The sequence below is a fragment of the Chelonia mydas genome, chromosome 5 (genome assembly GCF_015237465.2).
Source record: "Chelonia mydas isolate rCheMyd1 chromosome 5, rCheMyd1.pri.v2, whole genome shotgun sequence".
In the NCBI taxonomy this organism is placed as follows: Eukaryota; Metazoa; Chordata; order Testudines; family Cheloniidae; genus Chelonia; species Chelonia mydas.
This window is the reverse complement of record NC_051245.2, coordinates 31,235,122-31,255,152: the sequence shown is the minus strand read 5'-3', so window position 1 is coordinate 31,255,152 and position 20,031 is coordinate 31,235,122. Positions and strand designations below refer to the sequence as shown.

The 20,031-nt window shown below is 41.5% G+C and overlaps 1 protein-coding gene across 2 annotated transcripts in view; it reads right to left on the bottom strand.

The window, feature by feature from the left end:
- Positions 1-20,031, bottom strand: part of PARP8 (poly(ADP-ribose) polymerase family member 8) — a 162,864-nt gene that overhangs the window by 81,890 nt on the left and 60,943 nt on the right. For both annotated transcript variants that reach the window (XM_037902774.2, XM_007052818.4), the window contains exons 3-6: positions 10,580-10,617; positions 8,754-8,843; positions 6,334-6,404; positions 2,286-2,363 (exon numbers count right to left, since the gene is read on the bottom strand). In XM_037902774.2, the coding sequence (XP_037758702.1) occupies positions 2,286-2,363; positions 6,334-6,404; positions 8,754-8,843; positions 10,580-10,617 (277 nt within the window). The remainder of the gene's footprint in view (positions 1-2,285; positions 2,364-6,333; positions 6,405-8,753; positions 8,844-10,579; positions 10,618-20,031) is intronic.

Genomic DNA, 20,031 nt, shown 5'->3' with positions numbered 1-20,031 from the left:
TCTTCTCCAGTTGTATTTCTCATGTGGTTAAATTGGCATTTATCACTTTCTAAACAGTTTGAGTATCTAGAAAGAAAGCATCAGGCAGACACTAAATTAGTCCAAACAAAAAAGGGTCATGTTTGTATAATTCAATGACTGTGTTGAAAAAAAGATGTAGAACCAGAAATTATTGAACCAAAATTGGTGTATCAGATATTAGGCATACTCAAGAGACAAAATAAGGAGGGGATGTGCTATTCCACTGATCACTGCCTTTTTTGGGTTCTTAAAGATAAAGCCTTAAGGAGAAGAATACAGAAGACCAGATGGAGGCTACTGGCATGAGTGTCACCATTGGCTGCCACCCCTACCATCTCCCTAGATCTTCTTTGTCTTAATCCTGGTGGCCAAAGAGAGGGACACAGATAACATTGCCATCTCTACCAGCTCCAGCAGAATCCAAAACACCACTTTGGATGAAATAGGACAGGATTTTAACAAGAGCAGCAGCAACAGCCACTCCAGCTCATCTCAACTAACTTCTTCTCTTTTATCCAAAAGGAAGGCATTACCTTCTCTGATACCATCTAAGAGACAATCAAACAAGGTTTTTATTTTTTTCCTTTTAAAATTCTTTGCAGATAAAGGGAAAGGGAACAAGAAATGTCATCAGAATGAAAGCTTTACTTAGTACTTTACATTTAAAATGCTTTAATTATTTTCTCTTCTTCTCTATATCTTTAATAAAAGGTTAAAAGGCTTTTTAATGGTGTCTTTGCCATCGTACTAAGCAGGCTGAGGTCTCTCTATGCCAAACGCCAGACCTTGTTTAACACTGTTTAATATCAGTCAGTGACTGGTTATGTTAACATCTTTGGTCCATTTATTCTATCTAAATTAACATAACACTTCCTTATGGGGCCTATTACTTGTCTTCCTATTTGCTCCCTTCATTCATCTCACACTTCTTCTATTGCCTTAATTCTTCATGCTTTTCTTTTCTGCACAAAACTCTTTAGAACTCACTTTGTCTTTCTGTGGGCATGTCTTCATTATGGAGCTAAATGGGCGCTGCTGCAATCGATGTGGTGGCATTGATTTAGTGAGTCTCGTGAAGACGTGCCAAATCGATGGGAGAGTGCTCTCCCATTGATTTCTGTACTCCACCTCCCCGAAAAGTGTAAGGTAAGTTGGCGGGAGAGCGTCTCCTGTCGACACAGCACAGTGTAGACACTACGGTCAGTGGATCTAGCCACGTCGACTTTAGTTACGTTATTCACGTACCCGAAGTAATGTAGCTTATATCGATTTACTGCAGTAGTGTAGACCATGCCTCACTCTCTCAATTTATACTCCATCTCATAACCTGTTTCTTTTCCTCTCATTAATGCACTTCTAATGATCTCTCGTCTTATCTCTTCCTCTTTTTGCTTACCCAATATTTTGTACTCATTCAGGACAATCACAGCTGTTGATTTTTTTTGCTTTTGGTGATTACTGTATTTTATTCCCCTCTCTCTTTCCATGGAGCCAGGGTGCTACATAAATAGAATGTAACGTTACCAGTTCAAACACAATCCAGGCAAATATTGACCAAAATCTGTTACTATTTAACAGCTAATTGGTAGCTTATGGAATGGTGTTCTCAGTCTGATTCCTGGTGGCCGAGTGCCTATATAACAAAAACCACCCCCATGAATGAACACTGTTTGCATTTATTGGTCCCTTAGTTGATGATTTCTGAACATCAAGAGTAAAGAGAGTGCCCAAGTTAAACACTCCATTGACCTCTCAAAAGAAACAAGTACAAAGGGAACATTTTAATTTCCAGTAGGGACTAGGATATGATAATAAATAATTCTGCTAAGGGAACAAGAGGGAAATATACAGAGATATAATTTTTTTTTAAATCAGCTTCTCTCTAGGTGAATTAGACTACAGAGCTCAGGAAGGATAAAATTTAGTGTAATATAGATCACAAGAGTTTTGTAGCTTCCGCTTCTACTGTTAAAATGCAGTGCTATTATTTTTTACCAGATGACAACCTCAACGCATAAGAGTTTACAACCCCATTTTGCTCCACTGATGTCAATAGGATATATGCTTTATAGAGGGAACAGTTATTTCCTGGAAGCTAAAAAATAGATCCCATTTTAAAAAACATCCAAGTTACAATTAGTTTTCTTGTCCTTACAACTGCACAAATTTGAAGATCAATATAAAACACAAAATAAATCATCTCAGAAGCCTTCAAATGACATTGTTTGCAACTTTAAAATTATTGGGAAAATGCTCTCCCTTACCTGTCCCCCATAATAAAACTCTTCAGAATCATTATCTCCTTCAGAATCTTCTTCAACTGCACTATTGTGCCTCGAGTCCTTATTTAAATAAATAAATAAATGTTAACAAATGAAACAGGAAAATTACATTTGCTTTTCTGCTTTTTGTAATTATGTATGTTACAAATAAACACTTCACACACTTTAGTTAGAGTTTTCATTAGTAACGTATAGGCAAGAGGATTGTGGGCCTGACTGAAACAATGAATGGCAAAATTCAACTGTCCCCGTATAGGTAGGGCCCAACCAAATTCATGGCCATGAAAAATGCATCACAAACCGTGAAATCTCATCTCCCCCTGTGAAATTTGGTCTTTTGGGTGCTTTTACCCTATACTATACAGATTTAATAGGGGAGACCAGTGTTTCTCAAATTGGGGGTCCTGACCCAAAAGGCAGTTCCGGGGTGGGGTGTGTCACAAGGTTATTTTAGGGGGGTTGCGGTACTGCCACCCTTACTTCTGCGCTGCCTTCAGAGCTGGGCAGCCAGAGAGCAGCAGCTGTTGCCCGGGCATCCAGCTCTGAAGGCATCGCCCAGCCATGCCAGCAGCAGCACAGAAATAAGGGTGGCAACACCATTCCATGTTGCCCTTTACTTCTGCGCTGCGGCCTTCAGAGCTGGGCGGCCGGAGAGTGGTGGCTACTGACTGAGGGCCCAGCTCTGCAATCTGCAGTGCAGAAGTAAGGGTGGCAATATCATACCATGCCATCCTTACGTCTGCGCTGATGCTGGCTGTGTCTCTGCCTTCAGAACTGGGCTCCTGGCCAGCAGCCGCCACTCGCCAGCTGCCCAGCTCTGAAGGCAGCGCCGCCGCCAGCAGCAGTGCAGAAGTAAGGGTAGCAGTACCGCAACCCCCCCTACAATAACCTTGCGACCCCCCTACAACTCCTTTTTGGGTCAGGACCAGTGTTCCCTCTAATTTTTTACGTCCATGTGCAAATGAATTTTGTTATATGCACCAATATGGAGGTGATGTATGACACATCACCTTCATATTGGTGTACATAACAAAATTCATATGGTGGGGTCAAGGGGTTCTGAGTGTGGGAGGGGACTCAGGGTTGGGGCAGAGGTTTGGGTGAGGGGGGATGAGGGCTTTGGCTGGGGGTGCAGGCTCTGTGGTGGGGCTGGGGATGAGGGGTTCAGGGTGCGGGAGGGGGCTCAGGGCTGGGGCAGAGGGTTGGGGTGTGGGCTCTAGGGTGGGGCCAGGGATGATGGGTTTGGGGTGCAGGCTGCCCCCGGGCTGCAGTGGGGAGAGAGAAGACTCCCCCGAGCCCTCTCTCACCACAGCAGCTCGGGGCCAGGGGAGAGGCGCCTCTCTCTGGCCACACCAGCTTCAGCGTCGGCCGGGCTGAGGGAGGAGCTCCTCGCCCCCAGCCAGGGCTGGTCCATGCTGGGGCCGTTGGGGAGGGGCGGCTCTCCCCGCTACTGCTAGTCCGCACTGGTGCTTGTGCCGGCGGGGAGGGGTGCCTCTCCCCACCAAGGTAGGTCCGTGCTTTGGCAGGCGGTGAAGGGCGCCTCTCCCCGCCACAGTCCTGAGCCCCTGTGCGGGGCTTAATAGGCAGCTACGTGGCCACGCAGCTTAGAAGGAACTTAGGTTAGGAGCCGTACAATTACAACACTGTGAAATTTCAGATTTAAATAGCTGAAATCATGACATTTACAATTTTTAAAATCCCATCACCATGAAATTGACCCAAATGGACCATGAACTTTGTAGGTCTCTACCTAGAGGACATTAACCTATTGTATTCTGGCAAGTCAACTATAATAGTCTATATTAATTTGTCAACAACATAAATAACACTTAGATTTTACATAACAACATTCATCTTCAAATACCTTTAAAAGAATTAACTTATTAATTTACACTCACAATAGGGACAACTCATAGAAAAAGGTACCATTTTATCAACGTAAGTTAGAAAGTCCCTCTTTAGTTCTTGCTTAATGTCATTCAACTGCTTAAGGACATTATTGCTTGTTTTCCCACAATCCATTTGTCATTCACAGCCCGTCTGTTAACAGGAGCTCACATAAATTGAATACTTGATAAAATCATAAAGACTAAATTCTCCTATTTGACCCACACTTTATCTATTGCACATTTTACATTCACAGGAGGCACAAAACTTCCATAATGACCCAGAAATCAACTGTGTGAATTGAACAGAATTTTTCCTTTAATCTTATATATTCAGAAAAGTCAGATATACTTTTGCCACCAATTCCATGGCCTCATATTCTAATCTTATCTCCTTACCTCTGCCTGTAAATTCATACTATATGCTGTGCATGTGTATACTGAGTGAAAATCGTATTTTCAGCCAATTTCATAGCAATTTTAAGAATTTTTTTGCTGGTATTTTACTGAAGAAAAACAAAAGGATGTATTCAGTTTCCTCTGCCTAATAATAACCTTAGCTCCATGGGAAGCATGCTGCAAATATAAACAAAATAAATACACCGACAACACAAACAAAGAAAAATGAAACTCCTCATACTAGAAGAGTAATAAACCCATCATATATGATATAATCACACAATGAAGTAAAGACTATGATTGTCTGGCTCACAGACATGGTTGGTGTTAAAGATTTTCATTAACAGGGTTTCTTAAATAAATGCCTTACTTGGATCCTAATTCAATTTAAAATTTATAAAAAGTTCAATTTCTTTGTCATGAAAATTAAACCTATCTCAAGCTTTTAATCGTGAAAATAAATCTAAACTTCAACTAACATTTTTAAAAATAAAAATATTTCTTCACCAGGAATGTACTCCACAATACTTTGCAATTTGTGACTGTTTTGGTTCTCTAAGCTTTAAAGATCATTGAATAAAATTCTGTGATAGTGCAAGTCAAAAATTTCCACTGCAACTTCTTATATCAAATAAGGCCCTATATGCTGCAAACACAACCACATCAGGAAATCTCGCTGCAACAGGGCTGTCCTCTATCTCAGTATAAAACGTGATGAAACCAGCAAACCATTACAACCAAAAGTAGACTACACTTCAGGAACTTATCCTTATTTAAGAAAGCATTTAACATTAAACATGTGCTTTAGCACTTTCCTGAATCAGGGCCATAAAGTGCTTAAGCCCTTTCATTACAGTGGCAGTAATGTGGTAATAAGCAGTATGCTTGGTATTAAGGGTTTGCCAGACTGCGTGTGTGTCAGTTTTCACCAAAGATTTCATCTTAATGCTGTTTCTTAACTAGGTTATGTCCTTGATCAGACCTAGTTATGAAATGAAGTATAAATTACACACTGGAATCATGGGGCCTGATACTCCAAAAAACACCTATTGTTAAGTCTGTCATGAACAGGTCCATTGACTTCAATGGGACTGTCATGCTCACATTAGTAAGCACTAAGCTAGGAGGTGAATGTTTGAAATATCTGGTCCTGTGCATAAGACCAAGTTAGGAGACAATTGCTTTGTGACCAGCTTCTCTGACACAGTTGTACTTCCAAGGCAGAAAGCGTCTATTTTATGGGAAAGGTTCAGTCATCCTAGATTGATAACACTTTGCATATCTTTTAACAACCTCCTTGCAAAACTGTAGATTGTTTGTGTACATCTGGAGAGAAATCCTGACCTCTTTGATGTCAACGGCAAAAATCTCATTGACTTTGGTGGGGCCAGAATTTTATCCTTGTGTTTATTTTAACAAATTAAATGCAAAAGAAATATTAAGTTATGTTTTGTAGTTTCAAAAAGAAAAGGAGTACTTGTGGCACCTTAGAGACTAACAAATTTATCTGAGCATAAGCTTTCGTGAGCTACAGCTCACTTCATCGGATGCGAAGTGAGCTGTAGCTCATGAAAGCTTATGCTCAAATAAATTGGTTTGTCTCTAAGGTGCCACAAGTCCTCCTTTTCTTTTTGCGAATACAGACTAACACGGCTGCTACTCTGAAACCTGTTGTTTTGTAGTTTGTTACTCTACCTTCCAATGAAAATATATATAAGGACTACATTAATAAAGCAATACCATACCTCTCCATTTTCCCTCTGTAATTTTGATTTTATAGATAAGCAACAGTTAACATCACTGGTTTTTCTTAATTCTAAAAAAAATAATTAAAAAGGAAAATAGTTAATAGCCATGATAAATCTAAAATCATTTTATTTATGTAATTAAAAAACAGAACTGAAATAATAATAGTAGTAGTAGTAGTATTTGCATTACTGTAACACCTAGATGCCTCAGTCATGGACAAGGACTCCACTGTACTAGGTGTTGTACAAACACAGAACAAAAAGACTGTCCCTGCTCCAAAGAGCTTACAATCTAGCAATATAAAAACAAGAAGCCAAGATGCCTCAGGAATCCATGATTCTACAATACAAAATGCTGCATAAATAGATATTTCCCCATCACTTTTATTTACTTGTAAACTAGACTTAAGCTATGTCCACACTTACGGAGGTGTGTAGAGTACAGGATCTGCATATGTAGCTACTCACTGCAGTGAACGGCAGGCTGTGTCCACACTTGGCACTGCGGTGTGTGGTTGTATGCCACAGTGAAAGGCTCTGGCCAACGTGTAGACAACAGGGAAAGGCTCCAGCAGAGGGCAGGCAGCAGGACATTATAATAGCCAGGTAGATGCCCTGGGAGGCACTGCTTGGGAGTTTAGAGAGGCATGTAGAGTATATATCCTGGAGGTTCAGGTGTGTAGGACACTCTACTGTACTTGCCCAAGCCATGCCTCACTGTCTACACTGCTATTTATAGCTGTGCTAGCTGGGCGTGCCATGTCTGTACTCTACATGTCACCGTAATTGGGTGCCATTTTAAATTTCTTCTATGCTGGAATGTTACAAGATGACAATTGAGATATTGATTTTAATCAGATTTTACATAAGAATAAAAGAAACTGGCAAAATAAAGTCATTTCATTTTCTTTATGAAGACAAAGGTTTTGTTTTGACGTTTAATATAAAATTTCATACTTGATTTAAAATATTATAACACGAATATCTTTGAAGAAAAATATTTATCTTAAAGGTCTGATTAGGATCTCATAGCTGTTTTGCTTCTCTGTAACTCCACTGATTTACAACAGTTTAAGTGAGATCAGATTTCAGGCCTAAAATGTTTGCTTTCTAGCAACTTTGTAACAGTTTTCCATTCCTGCACCAAGAGTATATTTTTCAGGATAATTCTATGTTAAACACAAAAGACCATGTTAAAATAACATTATTAAGGTTGCAAAATCAAGCACTCAAAAGTTAGGAAATGACAGAATTAAGGTTGCCTGTGCAGTCTCCTTTCTACCCATTGGCTCCCAGTCCCCCATCCCCATTCCCTGTTTCCTTCCCAGGCTTCCAGTCCCAGTCCCCTTGTCCAGCTAGTCGCAGTTCCCTTTCCCAGCCAATCCTAGCTTGTCCCCCAGCTCTGAGTCTCAGCCTCTACCCCTGCCTCTCATCCCAACCCAGCTCCAACTCCCAGTTTTCTTCTCTCCTCCTGGCAGCTTCCAGTTACAATCTCCCACTACCCCCAGGATCCCAATCTACTCCTGCCACTCCAGTTCTTGTCCCCTCTGTGGTCCAATTTGACAGCTTCCTCCTCCACACTGCCTGGGTCCTGCAGTGGAGTCACTGAGAGCACAGAAGAGAGAATTTTCCTACTCTCAGTTCACATGTCCAAACCCAAACCCAGCACAGCTTGCAGCACCTCAGAGCTGCAACAGCAGGGAGTCAGTCCTGTGCTGCAACATGCTTAATGTGGACAGGATATTTAAGGAATTTAGCAGCTGAGCATATATGAACTGCGATTTTTAAAAGCTTATAACTTAGCCAAATGTGGGCAGATTTTCATGGGGTTGGTTGGCAAAACGTACATCCCTGACACTACCTGGGCAAATTTCAAGTCTCTGCTCCAAAGCATGAGGTTGCTAGAGCTTTTCAAAGATAAGGGTGATGGAATTTTTTAACATGGTCAAAACAATGTGTTCTTCCCTAGCTTTGTTCTCGAAAATGGCTAAGCCATCTTTGCTGAACATTTAAAAAAATTCAGCCTGAGGTAGATACCTGACATAGAAATGTTCATCCCAAATGGTTAAAGTTTAGCAAAGTGATAAGCAAATGAAAATGAGGTCTTACAAAGGGAAGTGTTGGGCAGCCTTAATGATCAGCAAATGTGTCCCATTGCATTCAAATAGGATTGCTTTAGCATGATTGCAAGCCATGGAATGAGTAAAAAAAACATACATTGCCTATACACTCCCCAAAAGAAATATTTTAGTTGCTTCTATTCCAAAAGGTATGACCATACCCAACAATGAGCTTGTGAGAAAACTACAAGATGCACAGCAATCCGTATTGGCATATCATCTTTTATGTATGGGCAGTATCCTGCAGTCCCCCACAAAACTTTAACTTGAAAAATCATTTGTGACTCTTAATATTACCTGTTGCGATTCTATGGAAAATTACTGGGATTGACTCTGTTGTAACTAACACATCTTCATCATTATCTGAACTGGAAACATATGTGTTATCTATAAAAGAGAAACAGTTCTTAGGATAATGGGTACATAATAAGGGCCTGATCCACAGTCCAATGACACCATCCAAGCAGCCTCCCAGGCTGCCCCACTGGTATGCTTCCATAAGTGACATAAAGGAACTACTTCCTATCTGTGGGTCTCCTTTGTGCACTGAAGTGCCTAAATATGCAAAACATGTAAAGGGTAGGAGAAAGGAAGGTTAACTTCCTTTGGCCCTGATCTTGCAATGAGCTCTAAGCAGGATGGACCTCCTGTGCCACGCAGAGTCCCACTGAAGGCAATGCATTGGTCCAGTGATCCACTTCTCGCAGGACTGGGTCTTTCAACCATAAATACATGGTGCTCATTTGGCATCATCACAGCATGTGTTAGTTAACACAACATACAAAGATCAATGGAACAATAGGCAATAACATTTCTACGTCAGCCAGCGTGTATCATTATGGACATTTATTTACTGGCAAAATACGCAATGTCTCCTACAGGAGTCACGCAGATACACTGTATCAATTCATATTACTGGAACTTTAGTATACTCATTGACAGTATATGCAGCTCTTTTGGAGCATAATTATCCTAATATTATGTTACAATTATGAGGAAATGGTTTCAAAGATCATGCTCAGTGCCATTACTACTACAACTAAAAATATCAGTGATACTTTCACGACTTTAGCAATGTATAAACAATGTGGAGACACCCTTACTGTTTAAAATAGTTTTAGTTTCACTTACAATTATGAAACTTTTCAATAGCTGCCACTACTGACAGTTGCCGCATCACATTGGTTCAGGGACTTAAGCTTAATGTTCAGCTGTTTCCAATCACTCAGAGATTTGTGAAGCAATTCATTCAGTTTTAGGTGATGATTTCAACATTGTTACTAGTGCCATAGTGGTGATGTGACATAGGTAACAGATGTACCTGATGTAACTGATGTACCCATAATTCCCTGAGCTGTTCCTATAATATCTACAAATTTACCTGCTGAGGATTCTCCTTCAGTCTAATTAACACCCAAACATCTAGGGCAACAATCTGTTCTGGGTTATTAAACATACTAGCAGTCTGTTTGGTGATCACAGTCTATTCTTGCTCTGCATGAGCACATGGATCCACTCTTACCTATAAATTAGCAAGATTAGGGCCTTAGTCATTTGTTTAGGAGTTTTCTAAAAGGTGGAATACACATTAAAATGAAAAATATTACAAAAGAGCATACAGATTCTTGTCACTTATAGCAGTTTTGACCTTTAAGACATATTATGTCTTGATCCTAAAAGATGCAGCACTGATGCAACAAAGCACCTAAGCACACGCTTAAGATTAAGAACACGAGTAGTCCCATTGACTTCACAAACATGTTTAAGTGCTTTGTTGAATCAGGAGCCAGAATGTTCAGCCCTTTACTGGATCGAGCCATATATTTCACAGCAAACAGGAGTTAGGCTGTTTTTAGATTATCATCATTGACTGCTTTAGACATGGTAAGCGTCACAACCCCCTTCTCGCTAAACTCGTGAATCAGGTTTTCTCACCCTGACCTGGCTGACAAATCAAGGCTGAAAAGGAGGAATGACTGTGAAAACAATCTAACTAACAGGAAATAATTAGCTAAAAGAAGCTCCTAGAACACATTAATGCACTTTCAAATATCTTCATCTGAACCTCTGAATATTGCTCTAACAATGATATTTGCTTCAAGCACAAGAATGTAGCACTGTACCTGGATAATCCTCCGAGACATGTACTGAATAGGATATGCTGAAAGAAACAGAAAAAGAAAGAAACAAGGGTGTTAATAACAATAACAGTTAGCATAAGAATTTTTCTACTTCTGTACTATCTGTTTATTTATAGATTTCTGACAGCTTCTAAGACAGGAGGCAACAGCTACTTTGACAGCTTTTGAAGTGCTTAGCTAAAAAAATGTAATGCCCCATTTCAAAGGTTTACTTCTGCTAAACCAGCTCAGGTCTAAATTAAACTGTCTTAAAAATATCATGATTTCATTACAAAGTGTTCTCTCTACAGTAATATTTCACTGCCTCCATTGAGCCTACTATGTTTTATTTGTTTAAATGTATACATATGTCCCAATACTACAATTAGTTCCATGTGGGCATAACACTGACTTCAGTGGGATTGTATAGGTGTAGAACAGGGGTCTCAAACACTCAGCCCGTGGGCCGCATGCGGCCCACGGGGTTATTTTCTCTGGCCTGCCAGCTCCCCGCAGCCCCCGCAGCTTTTACCTAGAGCGGCTCCAGCCCGGCGTGCACCAGGGGCAGGGCAGGCTCCCCCCCTGCTTGCCCTGCCCCCGCGCCGCTCCAGGAAGTGGCCGGGACCTGGGGGAGGGGCACAGGGGTCTGTGTGTTGCCCTGGCCACTCCTCCAGGTACCTCCCCCAGGTCCCGGCCGCTTCCCGAAGCGGCGCGGGGGCAGGGCAGGCAGGGAGGGAGCCTGTCCTGCCCCCGGTGCACACCGGGCCAGAGCTTCGGGGGAGGTACCTGGAGGAGCGGCCAGGACAACACACAGACCCCTGTGCCCCGCCCTCCCCCAGGTCCCGGCCGCTTCCTGGAGCAGTGCGGGGGCAGTGCAGGCAGGGAGGGAAACTGCCCTGCCCCCCAGTGCACGCCAGTCCGGAGCTTCGGGGAAGGTACCTGGAGGAGTGGCCAGGGCAACACACAGACCCCTGTATCCCCCCTCCCGCAGGTCCTGGCTGCTTCCCGGAGTGGCGTGGGGGCAGGGAAGGCAGGCAGGGAGCCTGCCCTGCCCCCGGTGTGGGCCGGGCTGGACCCGCCCCCCGAACCGCTCCTGCAGCTGAACCCCCTGCCCTGAGCCCCCTGCTTCACCACACACCCCTCCTGTACACTGACCCCCTGCCCTAAGCCCCCTGCCGCACCCCTCCTGCACCCCAACCCCCTGCCCTGAGCCCCCTGCTGCACCCTGCACCCTTCCTGCACCTCAACCCCCTGCCCTGAGAGTCTGCTGCACCCTGCACCCTGACCCCCTGCCCCACCCTGCACCCCCACCCTCTGCGGCACCCTGCACCCTCCTGCACCCTCTGGGGGCAGGGAGGGGGCAGAGCTGGGGTGGGGATTTCAGGGAAGGGGCAGGGAAGGGGTGGGAAGAGGCGGGGCCCCACAGAAGGGGTGGAGTGGGGGCAGGGTCGGGGCAGCGGGGGGGTGGTCAGTGGTGTGGCCCTCGGGCCAATGTACTAGTCCTCATGTGGCCCTCGTGATCATTTGAGTTTGAGACCCCTAGCGTAGAACAATGGTGGGCAACCTGCAGCCCATCAGGGTAATCCACTGGCAGGCTGCCAGACCGTTTGTTTACCTCTGCACGACGGCCCAGAGCTCCCAGTGGCTGTGGTTCATCATTCCTGACCAATGGGAGCTGATGGAAGCGGCGGCCAGCATGTCCCTGTGGCCTACACCGCTTCCCGAAGCTATCATTGTCTGGGAACAGTGAACCGCAGCCACTGGGAGCTGTGGCCGGCCGTGCAAAAGCAAACAAACAGTCTGGCGGCTCGCCGGTGGATTACCCTGACAGGCTGTGGCCCGAGGGCTGCAGGTTGCCCACCACTGATGTAGAAGTCTGCCCACTGGCAGCTATGTGCTGAATCAGGCCCATGGACTTAATTTTTTTAAGAAGGTTAATGTGCATCCTTATTTTACACCAAGCAAATTAATCTTTGTAGCACGCTGAAAGCTTTCCACTCTATAATTCATGTACTTTTCTTTTCAGAATTAATCTATATATAATATGTGTCTACCTGCATATCTAAATAATACATTCTGGTGTGTGCACAGTGCATGATGAGAAAAAAATATAGTGCTGGTCCTCCATAGGTAGAACTCCCAGTGGAATAAAGAGGTGATTCTACATGTACAAGGCTTTCAGGATCAGGTCCTTGGATTAAAAATATCCTCAGGCCAGATTCTGCAAACAACTACAACCAAGTTTAGGTCCTGATCCAAAGCCTGTTGAAGTCAATGGGAGCCTTGCAACTATGATTTTGTCCCAGTGGAGAGTGGGACAGAGGACAGATGTGTGCATAAACCATGAAAAAGAGAAAAAGAGGCAGAGATGCTTGGAAACCTTGAAGTAATGAAAAAGGAAATCAAGGTTAGAAAAGAAAAGAAAAGAAAAGAAAAGAAAAGAAAAGAAAAGAAAAGAAAAGAAGGTTTTGTGCTCCTAAAATAGCCTGGAGTGGGAAAGGGGGACTCTAGATAAAATCTGCACAAAATTTTGAAGTTTCCTCCATCTGAGAGAGTATAAGGAGAAAATCTAACTGCCAGACTAAAATTAAATGATGAGCTGTCACACGGAAAAAGCAGTTTAAAGAGGCAGATGTGTTCACAAGGTTAAAAATAAATAAATGCTTAAAAACGTAAGGGACGTTTATTTGGAGTAAAAAATAAAATCTGCATTTTTTATGAGAAACACTGCCAATCTAGTCTAAAGTCTAAAATTTAGTAGGAAATCTGTCTGTTTCCTATAGATTTCTTACTTCTGATGTTGAACCCTCCCCACCAAAATTTAATTAAATTCACTGCAAATAGTGGTTTCCCCCTTTTAATTAAATATTCTCTGAGCATGCAGGGGAATTTGTGAGGCCCTTCTGGAATGGCATACTAATGGGGTGCTTCCCATATATGCTGCAGCACTCGGAGGCACTGTGCCATACGAAGCTCCCACTGGGGCAGTTTGCCTCCACATCGGCCTTTACTCAGGCTCTGCCTATCATGCACAATTGAGCCCGTAGTTAGGGAACAACAAAGTTGTTCATTTGAACCTGTGGCGAGAAGTAGCAAAATGCTTACACTTGTAATCATACATAAGTTACGTTCAACTTCCGGAAAAATGTTTAAAAAACTGAATTTGTTTTCAGTGCGAAAACATCTCTCTCATTTCTATGCATGAAAAGCTACATTATTTTTAATGCATTAACGGCAAGCTACTTCCTACTGATGGTACACCTGCTATATTTTAATTGAACCCTTAAAGCAATTCAACAATCTCTCTTAAAGAGCTTCAGATTGGCATCCCTATTCAAACAATCTCCAACTGATTTCAAAGGCAGTTTGGGCCAAGAGAGAACCAAAGGATTGTGGAGTTAAGTCTGAGCACCTTCATGGCCATTGACGTTAAAGAACATTGTGGATGTTTAGCACCCCACAGGACTAAAACTTTAGAGAGCAAAAAAGCTTCCGTACTTTATTTTGTCAGTGCTCAGAGAGAGGCAATTGAAATTAATTTAAGCCTGGTCTACACACAGTATTACTATTTCAGTTAGGCAGTGCACCGGTGAGCTTCCTGGAGCTGAGGGAGGTACTCGGAGGAATGCAGGGGAAGAAGTATGGAGAGAGGAATGCAGGGGAAGAAGTCGGCCTGTCCCTCCCCAGCCCAGCCAGGAACAGATCAGACCCACCTCCAGGAACCTCCCCCAGTTACAGGAAGGAGCTCCACAGCTGCTGCCGCTCTGAAGGCAGACCAGAAGTGAGGGTGGCAATCTCACAATCCCCCTACAACAGCTTTGTGATTCCCCACAACCCCTTTTGAGTCAGGACCCCTAGAGTTACAACACCATGAAATTTCAGATGTCAACATCTGAAACCGTGAAATTGACTAATTTTAAAATCCCATGACCGTGAAATTGACCAAAATGGATCATAAATTTGATAGTTTGGCTACTTATACCAATATAGCTTATTTCCCTTTTCATATAGGAATAAGAAAATTTATACTGATATAATTGCATCCGCATTAGGAAGGTTGCACCCCTAGACAAAACAGCATAGTTAAAGTGGTACAAGTTTTAGGTGGTGGCATGGGCTTAGTGAGGATGCTATCTCAGCATCATATTTTAGCTTATTCCAGAGACAGACAGCAGCTCCTTTGAAGAAGACATCCTAAAGCAAATACATTCCTTGACCTTGAAGCTCTGAACAACCTTTATAATAGAAATATTATTACAAAACATTTGTTACTTTGCAGACAACATTAAGGGAGCATATGAGAAGTTAGAGCAAGATGTCATGTTTCACTGCTTACAATATTTTAAAGTAAACTTCTTATTGCTTAAAATAAATATCCACATTTATAGCTGCAGCCCCAGTTTAATGATAATTTTATGCAGGGTACGCTTCATGCAAATGGTTTTAAGTGTACATTGTACTAGTTCTCCATTTACAGAGATTATCCTGAAAATCCTTATGTGTATTTGACGGGAGTTCATAAACTGGATTTGGGTGCACATTTGTAATACACTCTATGTTTGCCACCAAAGATTTTTAAAAGTAGTTATTTTTATGATGAATTGACTATTTTTATATACAGCCTCATTTGTGATTTGGCATTACTGTATTTTTTTAAGTTGGTTGAAAGGTTTGTGGGTACAAAGGTATGGATTTTATTTCGTTTTCATGTAGTATGTATAGAGAACTGAATTTCACAGACAGATACCATATCTGCGTGTGTATATATAAAATTAGATTATGGCCCACTGAAGAAAAGGCTTCCAAATATAACAAATCTGACAATACACTGACATCTCAGAATGCTGCCCCAAGGGGCTTAGGGTTCAATCCAGTGTTTATTGAAGGCAATGCACAGGCTACCATTGCCATCAATATGAATGCTAGATCAGGCTCTTAGCAAATGCATTCCATCTCTTTCACTTGATAATTATATGGAAAGAAAAAGATGACAGGTTTATACTAATTTGATTAGAAGCAGCTCATTCCTGACCCACCACTGTGATGCAGTACCAAAATCACACCTGCAAACTGTGGCCCCAGTCCTGCAAAGAAGTATGCCCAGGTGTACTGCTACTCCTGTGTGGAGTCCACTGGCTACATAGGATCAGGCCTATGACAGTAAAACCTTTAAACAATACTCCTCTGCATAGACAACACCAGTGAAAATAATGCTCAAGTAGCAAAACCATCTACTGAAGCACAACAGCTAAACAACAAGAAAAATTAGCTAACAGTTGTTGCATTTTTGAACTTTAAGATTTCAGGTCATTAGAGTTTTACATGGATTAAAAACAAATAAAAGGGAAAACAAACCACAGCAATGTTCTCACATAATGTTAAGTGTCTGATTTAAACCTGCAAAAACAAATACATTTGGGTTTACAGCTATATATCAACTCTCACCACCTCATTCTGTGTCTAAATATTGCAGGTTTTATGTACAGTTTGAAAAATCATAGGTTTGTCCTAGAGCCACACCAGTTACGCTCCTAAAGTGCCACAATCCTGAAAATACTATGCACATATGTAGTCCATCAAGTTCACACTAACCCAGCGCTAGCCCACCTGTAGGTTTCTCCTTCATGAAGCCCTTTAAACTGGGTTTCCAGCTATATGGCACAGCAGGAATGGTAGAAAGCAGATGAAGCTCTCATGAGAACTAGGCCTAAGAATACTTGTAACATAGTTTAATCAGATTTGCTGCATACTTTCAAGCAAACGGACTTTACTGGGACATTTTCCAAAGTGAGATATTCATCTAAGCTTCCAACCCAGCTCTAACTCAATCCCCTTGCCCTTGAGTACCATCTTCTATCATTCAATTTCAGACCACAGACATCCACATTTCCCTCAAAAATCTCTGCATACTGGTTCGAGAACTATAAACTTACCAATTACTTACAGACTGGAGATCCAAACCTGCCTCACCATTGTGGCATGGATCATGTATCCCAACATACGGGCCATACATAATACTGTGCCCGATCCACCGCCCTGTTCTAATTAGCCTCTCAATTTTAGTTAGAGATCCCATGCCTCTGACCTAGTCTGAGATCAATCTTTATCATCTTCTTCCTGTACTCATGGGTGGCAGGCCAACCCTTTGCATTTTTTGTAATACAGGCTTATGGCTCACAGAAAATGGAAGTGCGGGTGCAGATAATATCATTACACAACTAAAGCACTTGCTATTTCATAAATATACTGAAGAAAGAAAATGTAAGTTTCTCTCTTGTAACAGCTCTGAAGGTCTCCTGCTGATATGCATTGGAGGGGCAGGGTTAAGAGAAGAGAGTGAAGACTGGTTTTCAATCTTAACTGAGCATTTCTACAGTTTCTGACACCTAGAAATTTGGAGTTACAGAATTCTAATGAAGCTCTTTTTGCTTAAGACACATTCACAACCTTAGATCCATCCTCATCAAAGAATAAATGTTAGAGATGAAAAAAGACTTATTAGGTCATCTAGTCCATGCAGGAAGACTCAATAAAATGAGTTAAGGACAGATTTACAACCTCAAATACAACAATAAGACTACACTGAGGGCTTACGTTAAAAAAAAATGGAGTACCAAAAGGATCCATGGTGTAACTTCACTGAAGTCCACAGAATTACAAAAGGGACCACTTTGGACCAAAGTGTCTAATTAATTACCTATTCATCACTTTTGAAAAGATAACATTATTTAGAACAGACATTTTTACTCTGTATTTTGGAAGTAAGATATATATTTTAGTTTCTACAAATTACAGGTGGTGGGGAGAAGGAACAGGAACAAGCATCCAATTCTGCTCTCACATAAATGTAAATCTGGTGTAATTTCATTGACATCAATGAAAGTATGGTGGAATTATTTTGGTGTATCTGAGATTAGAATTTGGTCATGAACTATCGCAATTAGCAATAGTATTTGTCTTAATTATCTTCATGTACTGTACAACTGTTTAACAACATTTCATGAATGTCACTGAATTATACTATGTTGTTGTAGCCATGTTGATCCAAGGATATTAGAGAAACAAAGTGGGTGAGGTAATATCTTTTAGGAGACCAACTTCTGTGGTGAGAGAGACAAGCTTTTGAGTTACACAGAGCTTTTCCTCAGGTCTGGGAAAGGTACTCTGCATCTCACAGCTAAATACAAGGTGAAACAGATTGTTTTAGCATACCCTGCTAGAACAACACACGTAAAACCTGCAGACATATCTCCACTGCAACAATGTACTGCAACACCCCCCAAACACACCGGTCAAGATCCATGGATCCTACATATGCTTATCACAACATGTGATATCATCCAGTGCACTCAACAATTATGTGGTATAATTAACAACTATGTGGGTGAAACCAGACAATGACTATGCTCTCAAATGAACTCACACAGGAAAACGATAGAAGACAAAAACACCCTAATTTGAAAGTGAACGCTTTTCACAAAGCAATCACTTTATATCTGACCTATCAGTCCTCGTCTTCTAAGGAAACCTGCACAACCCTTTCAAACGATGAGCCTGGGAGCTTAAATTCACTACTCTGCTAGACACTAAAAAATCATGGACCGAACAGAGATACTGGATTTATGGCTTATTACAACAATCAGCAACTCACTAATCCCCCGACCCTTTTTTGTCCTGTGACTGTAGATGTGTTAGGGGCCACTCCACCTTAAATGGTCCCTTATAATACATGCTCACTACCTATGCTAAACAAACTGTTCCACCTACCATTTAGCGGTGACACTCAAAATACCTTTCCCAGACCTGAAAAAAAAGCTCTGTATAGCTTGAAAGCTTGTCTCTCTCACACAGGCTTTGTCAATTTATTATACTGATGATGACTCCATTCCAATTTTCACCTCTTTGCTCTCTCTGTCTCAAGAAGGCACCCAAATCCTTTACAAAATTCTGATCTTCAGCTTTTCTCTCTAACTTCATCCACATCATAATAAGGCCCCTTCTGCCCCACCAAGAATTACAATTTGGTCAGGACTCACCAAGCCAACTCCTTCCCACTTTTCACACATCACCTATGCATCTGGCTCAGCTCCATAACTCAGATTCATTTTGGTTCCATATCTGTTCCATCTTGGACATTCTTTCTTGGCCAGAAAACCTCCACATCTCTGGTTACTGGCCCAGATTGACAATTGACAACTGGGCAGTAAGTCACGTGAGGAACACAGGCAGAAAAGTAATGACTATTTCCAAAAGAAGAAAAGTTGGACTAACTCGAAGAGGGAGTCTCAGCTCACCCTTCTGTAATGCTTAATCTTTGGCATAAGTGTTCCATATATATTCTTGGGGGGGAAGAGCGGGAAGTGATACCAATTTTAAGATGCTAGTCACCTGGAAAACTGTTAGTTTTCCCAAGAGTAGGTGATTTTTCTCTTCATTTGGAATACACGGTGGAAATTTTTTACAAGTATAATTGACATAGTTTTAGTCTTAAGCACTTCATTAAGAAGAGTAATATGTCAATTTAAAATTAATAGTTAAAATATTCTGTATACAGAAGGCTTCAGTTTCATGTCTCTCTTAATTTGCTTATTAATAAATGTGGCATGCATGCCATGCAAATGAGAGCAGAATAGACCCTGCAGCCATATGCAGGTTACCTTATAAGGACAAAAGACCTCTTTTACTACTTATTGAACTTTGCCATCAGGCAGACCCTATCAAAATGCCACTCTGGAGACAAATATTTGATCTCATAATGAACACAGTGCAGACAAAATGGCTGCCTGGTTACAGAGATAAGTCATTTAAAAACAAGTTGAGCACTAAAATATTACTTAAAGTTAAAATGTCACAACACCTCAACTCAATGGCTGTGCTTTGTGAAAGTCTTTCAGTGTTGAAAAATCTCACAATTATACTTGTAAGTGAATGCTAAATATTTTGAGTAAAATCATTTAAGAATGATGAACAAGCAAAATATTACTTACTAGAGCCACACTTTGTGATACCAAGCTCTGTACTAACTTCTTAGACAGCTCTGTGAAAGACCTCTTCTAAATTATAGCCTCCTTGCTATTCTGGATCTCTTCAATGAATGCAGCATATTTTGAGGTGATCTGCTAAAGACTACATTTCAGCCCAGTTTTCAGGGTTATATAAATATAGGATGATGGCAGCATTATAGAATTTTTATGAAGTAAATGTTTCATGAAATATTGCTAGTATTTAGTTTACAGTATCTCTAGCCAAACGTACTAACTCTCCAATATAATCTTTAATGGACTGGAAATCATATTAGCACGGAAAGCAATCAGGACTTAAGTTTACCAGCTGAAAAGATCAGCAAATACTACTAGTCATTCATTCATGATATCTTTACAGGAAAGCAGCACAATATTAGGTGGTAAAATATATACAGGACACAAATCAGTTTCAGTTACGTAAAATGACTGCCA